The 9,815-nt window shown below is 36.6% G+C and overlaps 1 protein-coding gene across 1 annotated transcript; it reads right to left on the reverse strand.

Moving 5' to 3' along the window:
• Positions 1-7,793: 7,793 nt before the first annotated feature.
• Positions 7,794-9,472, reverse strand: LOC149244202 (UDP-glycosyltransferase 91C1-like). Its single transcript, XM_089367944.1, has one exon. The coding sequence runs from the start codon at positions 9,412-9,414 to the stop codon at positions 7,960-7,962; it is 1,455 nt and encodes a 484-aa protein (XP_089224070.1). The 5' UTR covers positions 9,415-9,472; the 3' UTR covers positions 7,794-7,959.
• Between the last annotated feature and the right edge of the window lie 343 nt (positions 9,473-9,815).

Raw genomic sequence — 9,815 nt, forward strand, 5'->3', positions numbered from 1 at the left:
TGACTAAAGGCAGCGTCAAGCACCAGAGAGCTTGAGGGATTCAAGCCATCCCAGAGAGGATCTATCTGGACTGAGCACCACATTGGGCTCTTTCCATTGTAGCCCAGAAGGTCACAAAGCTGGTAGGAAAATGATTATGTGCACTCCAGTGGCTTGGGGAATCTAAGAACCACCCTGCCAAGCAACTCTGTTTTAGGTGCCTCATATTGAGCTCCTGCATTGTAGTTCTCTGGTTTAAACACAATAAAATAAGGCCACCACTGAAGCTGGACTGGAGATGTAGCCCCAGAGAATAGGGTGAACTCCTTATTAATTTCTTGTGTTCTTGTATTTGCTTACTGCATTTCTCTGCTATCTTTCCATTCAATTTTATGTGCATTAGCAATCTAATCGATCCATTGATTCAATAACACAGAACACACACCAGCATATGAGTTTGTAATACCTTCATTTAATACATTCTTAACTGAAATCACTCATAGGGTGATTATTAGATCAGTGAGTGGGTATTCCTACAACTACAACCATATAAAAAAAGGTCCCTCAAGCAAGCTAAGAAGGATAATAAATTATCACCAAAGTATTATGGTCTATACAAGGTGTTGCAAAATATTGGTAGTATGGCATACAAATTGGAGCTTCATGTAGCTTCCCGAGTGCAAACAATTTTCCTTCTTTCATGCTTAAAGAAGGTTATAGGTGAAAAACTTCTAGTTCAAACAATATTGCGAGAACTTGATGAGGAAGGAAAAATCATATTGGAACTTGAAGTAGTCACAGAAATAAGAACTTGGTAGCTATGAAATCGATCAATTCTGAAGTATCTCATCAAGTGGAAGAACTTACCTGCTGAATATTCCACATGGGAGGGTGAAAATCTTATATAGAAGCATCCACAACTACTCAAGCATTGAGGAAAACACTTTTTTGAAGGAGAGGGGCATGTTAGGTCCCTATAATACTAGTGATTCCCCGATTATTATTGTCATTATAGCCCTTATTGTTATTTTTGTGCCCCTATTGTCCCCATATTGTTATTATTTTGTTGCATAGAAGCCCACTATTGTTATTCATGTGCCCTTATATTATTATTATTATAATATCGACTTTGATTATATTCTGACCCCTTAGACTTCTATATATAGAAATGAGGTTTTTCCATTTATATCATCCAAGAATTCTTCATTTCTGTAATGTAAAGTAGGTTTCCCCCTCAAAGAGCCTGATTTTGAGGTCATTGCCTTATCTTTTCTTCTATTTTGTGAGATGGTTACATAACAAGAAAGGTGATTGGTAATTATATCAAATTTGTTCAAATGTTGTGCAACTGAAGCACCCTCCTTCATGTTCAGGTTATATAGTTTCTTCATTAATAAGACTATATTTGACGTTGTATTCTTATCATACAAATCATGAAGCTTATTCCATAGCCCCTCTGTTGTCTTCTCACATGCTACATTAAAGAAGACACTCCTTACTAGGCATTGTCAAATTGTAGCAATGGCATTCCTGTTTAACAAAATCCAAGCATTATTTTTCCTTATTGAGGGTGTCTTTGTCACTCCTTCAATTAGCAAATATTGACCCTTCAAAATCAGAATATCCTCCATTTGTGCTTTCCATAGGGGAATATTGGCCCCATTCAATTTCTCTATATTGATTATTGTATTAGTCTCCATAATGCTAAGCAAACCTAGATTACACCATTAATAATAAGAACCTAAAGCTTTGATATCAAATTCTCCCAATTGTCTAACATGAAAGACATAAGTTGAATGGATTTTATTTCATCATCCAAAATAATTTTAATAGCAGAAAGTTCACTAGTAATTATATTAAATTTGTTCAAATGCTTTGTAAATGAACTACCCTCCTTCATCTTCAATTTATATAGATCATTCATCAAGAATACTTTATTTTAAGTTGTATTCTTCTCGTACAAATCATGTACTTTCTTCCATAGCCCTTAAAGTAAACACTCTTTACTAAGCACTGCAAAATTGTAGCAAACACTTTTTTTTCCAATGACATCCATGCTTCATCTATCCTTGTTGAGCATGTTTTTTCCACTCCTTCGATTAGAAAATATTTATCATTTATAATCAGAACATCCTCAATTTGCAATTTCCATATGGAATAATTGACCCCATTCAACGTGTCCATATCGCTTAGTGTATTAGTCTCCACACTACTAAGCAAACCTAGATTACACCATTAACAAAAATAACTTGAAGCTTTGATACCAAATTCTCCCAGTTGTCTCAAATGAAACATATAAGTAGGATGGATTTTATTTCATTGTCCAAAACAATTTTAATAGAGGAAATAAGACTAGTAATTATATTAAGTTTTCTCAAATTCTCTACAACTAAAGCACCCTCCTTCATCTTCAAGTTATATAGATTTTTATCAAGAATATTTTATTTGAAGCTATATTCATCTCATACAAATCATGAACCTTCTTCCATAGCCCTTTTGTTGTCTTCTCACACGCTACATTAAAGCAGACACTCTTTTCTAGGAAATGTTGAATTAAAGAAATGATCTTCATTTCCAACAACATTCAAGCATCATATGTCATTGTTGATAGTTTCTTTGTCACTCACTCTATTGAAAAATACTAATCCTTCATAATTAGAATATCCTCCATTTGTTATTTCCAAAGGGCCAAATTGGCCCCATTCAACTTCTCTATATCAGTTATTGTATTGGTCTCCATGTTGCTAAGTAGACATAGGGTACACCTATTGAGAATAGCAATAAGAAATGTTAAAAATAACGTCAAGAAAAATCCTAATTTAATTTGTCCTTGGATTAAATTGGGAACTAAATTATAATTCCACATCTCATGACAACTTGTAATAGTTAACTAAGTTAATTTTACTTAGTTAGCTCAGTATATGCGAGTTGCGGGTCTAACTAGAGTCATGTAGAGTGCCTCCTACAATTAGGAGCACTAGTTTAGCTTTTTTGAGTTGCAATTATTTAATTCAATCCAACTAAGTTAAAGTTAGTTAAACTAGTTCTAGCTGATGGAGGAATTAGTGAGAGGTCTAGTAGTGCAGTGTAACATGTAGTAGTGTGGTGTAACTTACTGTAGTGGGGTGTAACCAGTTGTAGTTGGGTGTAACCAGTTGTAGTGGGGTGTATCCTACGGTAGTGGGATGTAACCTACAATAGTGGGGTGTAGCCTACAGTAGTGGGTTGTAACCTATAGTGATCAACTAATAAACTGAAGATTCACTCATAACTAACTCATGCATTTTATATCAGAGAAAGACCGAGTTGATATTGGAGTGCAGGGATAGTGTACTATTAGTTGTAAAATCATCTAAATTAAATTGATGGTGCATGCATTTAGAGTAAGGCCTATGAGGATTGCACAATTCATGATTGAGGAATTTCCACATTAAATATAGGCTAATTCCCAAGGGAATAACGCAAGGAAATAGGAGCTTGGCAGGTAGAAGATTTGACTAAGTATTGGCATGAGCTTGTCTGGGAAGCAATGAGATAGATAGAGATAGTGCAGAGGTTGCTCGGGCTTGAGAAAAGAATTGTAATCTCCTCATATTTTCTGATTAATGAAATATGTAGATAGAAGGGGTTTTTAGTTATGCCTTTCCAGAGAAAATCATTGTGTTATGTGTGATTGAATTCTTTCTCTTATATGCTTCATGATTTCATCAATCGTTTATTGTTTCCGCTAATGAGTAAAGTAGATTCAAGTCAATTTTTTTAGCATATTACAATTTGCAGTTTGAATCTACGAGGAATTTCTACATGGTATCAGATTTGAAATCACTATAGAAGAGGATAATATGAGTTTTTCTTTTGTAGGATAAATTGTATTTGCAGTATCATAGTTCAAGGCCAATAGGATGTCATTCTACAAATTGCAACTCGAATATGTCCTTGAGGGTAGTTTGAAATATATTGCTTGGAAGGATAGGATGGAGGCAGTGTTGGAAGAAAACGAGCTTAAGGAATTCATAGACAAAGATATTCCTAATCCAGATGATGCTCGGGATATGGCAGACTAGAGAAAGTGTGTGGGAAAGTCAAGAAGGGTTATCCTAAAATGAGTTAGATATCATATTGTCTCGAACCTCCATAGTAAGGATACTCCATTTACAATGTGGAAGGCCTTGACAGACCTATTTCAAAAAAAAGTGATGACAGGAAGATGGCACTGAAGGAAAAGCTCAAATAGATCAAGATGGAGAAGGGTGACACAATGCTAAGGTACTTGACCAAGATCACCCAATTTCGGGATGAGCTTAGAAGTGTAAGCGTTAAAATTCTTGAAGATGATATGGTCATCCTAAGACTTCTAGCCCTTCCCCAGAGCTGGCGCAACTACCAAGACTTAGTTAATGGCAGGGAGAAGCTACTAGAGTTGGAGCAGTTGTGGTCTCACTTGGTACAAGAAGAGTTTGGTGAAACATTAGAGATGGGACCTCATCCAAAGAAGTGGAAGAGGACTTTGCATTAGTCATCAATGAAAATAAATCTAATGGAAACTAGTCCCAAGGTGAGGAGGGAGGCAAGAAGAAGGACCTTTTGAACATCATGAGTTTGGGCACTATGCCACGAAATGTCCAAAAAAGAAAGCAAGTAAGAAGGAGCCTACAGTAGCGGCAACAGGTGAAGCTCTAGCTTCATAATTCGAACTTGATTTTACTCTCATTGCATGGACAAAAAGCACTGTAATGGGAACCATGTGGTATCTCGATAGCGATGCCTCGTTCCATATTATGGGGAATAGAGATCTCTTCAGTGACTTGGAAGAGAAATACCTCAAGAAAAATATAGAGTTTGGAGATGATGGGAGGTATAGCGTGACTGGTATTAGTACAACTACTTCTTAGAGGGAGTTTGGCTACCCTCTCAAACTCACATATTTGATCTATTTTCTAGGACTAAAGAAGAATCTTGTTTCTGTTGTAGTATTGGAAGATCTTTTTAGTAAAGGAAAGGTTTTCCTTAGACACATCATCACGAGACAAGTGAAACTAATTAGTGTGTGAGTCAAGAACGTGTACTCACTTGAGGTACGGGGTGCATGCAAAGGCTTGATGAGAAAGGAAAAGGTTAGAGACTTGGGGATTGAGAGGCAACATGAATTACCTCTCAACATGCAACCTCAGAAGTAGCCTCAACAAGTTGTGGAGCAGCCACAATTGAAGAAGTAGAGAGGAGGCCGAGTGGAGACATCCACTCACGAAGAGACAACCATTAAGAGGAAGTTTCAAGACAAGTGGGTAGAGGGAGAACATGCAACCAGACCTCTAGGTGTGACGTGGGGAAATATGAAACCTTAGTCCAAGATTTTCGTAAATTGGGTAGGGTTCATTAAGGAGTGTTCTCCTCATGGATCACTACCTTGCTACGGGGGCCCACAATATTCAATATCAGGAGGATCAGTGCCAATCGGATACTGAGGAGTACAAAGTAGTGTTGACAGATGACTAGGTTGCTCAGTGGCAAAGGTAGAAGTAGCATAGTTTTCTCAGTAGACAGTAATTTATTTTTTTGGATACTTTTTGGGTTGCAGACGTTGAAGTAGCAATAACAACAATGACGAGTGTTGCATGCAAAACATTCTGAAGGTACCAGATTGAGATAGGGTTGAATTTCGTTCTTGTTGAGAGGGAGTGTTAAAAATAACAACAAGAAATGTTAAAAATAGTATCAAGAAAAATCCTAATTTAATTTGTTCTCGAACTAAATTGGGAATTGAATTGTAATTCCACATCTCATGATAAGTTGTAATAGTTAACTAGATTAATTTGACTTAGTTAGCCTAGTTAATTCGATTTGAGGGTCTAACAAGATTCATGTAGAGTCTCTCATACAATTAGCAGCACTAGTTGAGTTTATTTTGAGTTGTAATTATTTAATTTAGTCCAATTGAGTTAAATTCAGTTAAACTAGTTCCAACTAATGGAGGAATTAGTGGGAGGTTAGTAGTGAGGTGTAACTTGGAGTAGTGGGGTGTAGCTTAATGTAGTGAGGTGTAACTTACTGTAGTGAGGTGTAACTTGTGGTAGTGGGGTGTAACCTATAGTGATCAACAAGTAGACTGAAGATTCACTCATAATTAATTCATGCATGTCAAATAAGAGAAACACCCAACTGAGATTGGAGTTGATGGACAGTGTATTATCAGTTGTAAAATCATCTAAATTAAACCAATGGTGCATGTAGTTAGAGGAAGGCCTATGAGGGTTGCACAATTCATAATTGAGAAATTTCCACATTAAATAGAGACTAATTCCCAAGGAACCAGCCCAAGTATATAGGAGCTGGGCAAGAAGAATAATTGGCTAAGTATTGGCTTGAGCTTGCATGGGAAATGGTAAGATAGATATAGGTAGTGCAGAGGTTGCTCAGCCTTGAGAAAAGAATTGTAATCTTATCATATTTTCTTATTAATGTAATATACAAATAGTGGGGGTTTTTAGCTATGGTTTTTCCATAAAACCATTGTGTTATGTGTGATTGAATTCTTTCTCTTATATGCTTCGTGATTTCATGGATCGTTTATTGTTTCGCTAATAAGTAGAGTAGATTCAAGTCAATTGTTTCAGCATATTACAGTCTTGTGTTTGTCAAGGAATTTCTACAACACCATTAACAACAATAAGAACTTGAAGCTCTAATACAATTTGTTAATGAAAGACAACAGAAAAACAAAGTGAAAAGTAAAATTCAACTCATATATTGGACACAAGATTTATGCTGAAAATCTCATTTGGTGATATACTATGGAGAAATGTATCAGAACATTTTGATTATAATAACAATAAAATATTACATTTCACTCGCTTATTTTTCATCTACTTCCTTTTACTCACACCCCTATAAAAAGAGATTTCATTATAATATCATAAGTCCAATATTATGAGACAATACCATGAGTACAAACAACTTTAACTTAGATTGGATCTCACATCTAATATTAATTTAATAAAAATTGTATAAAAATAAAAAATATTATAAAAAAATAATATTTATAATATGCATTTTTTAATTTATTTATGATTAATAAATATTTATTTTTATAAATTTTTACTATTCATTTAAAAAAACATATAACAATATTATCAATAAAAGAATTATATATTAAATAAAATAAAATAAAAAATATAACAACACACCTAGTAACTTTTTTATATATATCAAATAAAAAAAAATATAACAACATAGCTGACAAAGAAATATTATATACCAAATTTTATAAAATAACGTGATTTGAAATGGGAAGAAAGTCCCCGTTGTGAGTTAAAAGCGCAACGCAATATCTACACAAACGCATCGATATTCAGTTATTCATTGCAAGGTCACTTTATATTCCAATAATAAATGGCGCAGAGATATATATCGAAGAATTATGAGAATAATACAGATAGGTTTAAAACACAAGATAAACGGATGACCCACAAGATACAACAATATCACTTTACATTCCAATAATAGAAGGCCCAAAGTTCTGCGTTGGAAGAATTATGATAATCTGAATACACACTACAAATAAATAAGATAAACCGATGACCCTCCTTTCTGAACCGAGGTCGCTTTACGTTCCAATAATAGAAGGCCCTACAAGGCCACATTATATTCCAATAATGGCTGAAACCATACAGAAATTTTGAAGAAATTACATGACAAAACAAGCAATGCTGCATACCCTCAATTTTTTAAAAATATTGAAAAAATAATAAATTTAAATAATTATAAGTGGTATATTTCAAATTATTTTCCATATTAAGTTTTAAACAACCGAATATTTTCTTAATCAAATTTGAACTTGATAACTATAACTAAAACCATACAAAAGAAATTTTGAAAAAAATGCATGGCAATGCTGCGTACCCTCAAATTCCCTTCAAGAATACTGACCATAGTAAATAGTAAATACTAGTAGTAGTTTTAATGACCCCAATCACTGACTTTCTAACCTTGTCTAGAATCTAGATGCTTTACTCTGATTTTCTTTTTGTAGTCGTCAGCCGACTGTTCAAGCTTTTGAAGGAAATTATGGATGTGGCTCTGCTTCTCTGCCGCTATAATATCACGGGCCTTCGCCGCTTCCGACCTCAACTTTTGTCCCTCCTCTCCCAACATTGCCATTGTTAATGTAGTAGATATGTTTTCTCTTAGAAAAGAGCCATCCTCTGCCTTTTCTATCTCGATCCCCGCTTTCAATTCCGCGGCTATTTGCCGGGCATTCAAGCCTTGGTCAACTTGAATGGGGAGCAAGATGAGGGGTATTCCGAAGCTCAGTGACTCCATGACAGAGCTCCATCCTGCGTGGCTAAGAAACCCACCAATCGACGGATGCGAGAGGATCTGTACCTGCGGTACCCAGCCCTGGACGACCAGCGCCCGGTCCTGGGTTCGAGTCTCGAATCCCTCTGGAAGCAGTCTCGGCGGTTCGTCTCGACCACCGTCAGAATACCTCGGTAAACGAAGAGACCAGAGGAACGGGAGCCGGCTGGCCTCCAAACCCAGTGCCAGCTCGTGGATTTGGTGTTCCGACAGAAATGCCTCGCTGCCAAACGACACAAACACAACCGAGGCCGGCCTCTGCCGGTCCAGCCATTCCAGTAGATCAGACCGGTCACTCCCGTTGGCACTGGCGCCCGGGTCGACTGCTGGCATGAGGGGCCCGACAGAAAGCACGGGGACTCCAATGGCTTCCTGGTAATAACTAATATACTTATCTTCGTATTCAAAGCAGGATTTCACAACTACTGCCATACATCCTTCCAGGCATTTAGCGAACCGGTGGACCGGACTTATGTTCCCGGGTATTCTTCTGTACATAACTAAAAAATCCCGTGCTTCATATAGCCTGTATGTGATGGCCGAAGACGGGAACCCAAAGGGCGGAGCCGCCAGCTCCTCCGCGGTTATGTCGGGGTTCCGCAATTTAGAAGGGTGTAAGGAATGGGCACAGCTCGCAGGGGGCGAGACAGCGAAATAAATGGGCAGAACTTGCATCTCCGCCGCCACCCTCTGCGTCCAATATTGCACGAAGTCGTGGACTAGATAATCAGGCGAAAGCTGTCCCAGCAGGTTCCGGAAGGGCTTCTCCATGCCGTCTATCGCTTTCTTCAGCGCAAAAGCCATTTCTGGCGGGATGTCTGCTGTGCATTCGGCTCCAGGGGTCAGTCCCTCCGTAGGCGGTAATGGCAATTCCAGCAGATCGATCTGGCCCGGCCAGTCCTGAAGTTGTAATGATGCCCTCACTCTGGAAATGTTAACAGGTGTGGAGAGGAAAGAGACTTTGTGGCCGTGCATTGCGAGAGCCTTAGAGAGCTCTAAGAAAGGATTTATGTGGCCCTGCGCTAACCATGGGAATAGCAGGAAGTGGAAATGCTTCTTGCCATCATTGTGGCTGGCCATCGTAAACTTTCCTATCTGGAATGGTGGTATTGAGAGCTGTAATCGATGGTTCGTCGATAATGGACTATATAAAGAAATCTTCACACAGCTACTATTCCCATTATTATATTACGGAAGGTATATATTTTGTAATGGTTTAGTAAAAATATTATCATCCATAAAGTATAAAAATATTTTGGTGTGAATACTTATAAATATTATTTAAAAAAATAAATTATTTATAAATTATTATAATAATTAATTCTTCACTATAGTTGTTTTATTATTTATTATTATTACATATTAAGCCGAAATATTTGTATTTATAAATTATCATAATAATTGATTGTTTATAAATTATAATAATTAATTTTTGCACTCAAATTTATTTTAATTTAATTATTAATAATTAATAAATTGAT

This window comes from Pinus tabuliformis, chromosome 8 (assembly GCF_031772625.1).
Source record: "Pinus tabuliformis cultivar Carrire ecotype Pingquan chromosome 8, CPIR1, whole genome shotgun sequence".
In the NCBI taxonomy this organism is placed as follows: Eukaryota; Viridiplantae; Streptophyta; class Pinopsida; order Pinales; family Pinaceae; genus Pinus; species Pinus tabuliformis.

Coding starts and splice junctions, on each gene's coding strand:
- LOC149244202 (XM_089367944.1), bottom strand. CDS start 9,414: ATGGCCAGCCACAATGATGGCAAGAAGCATTTCCACTTCCTGCTATTC.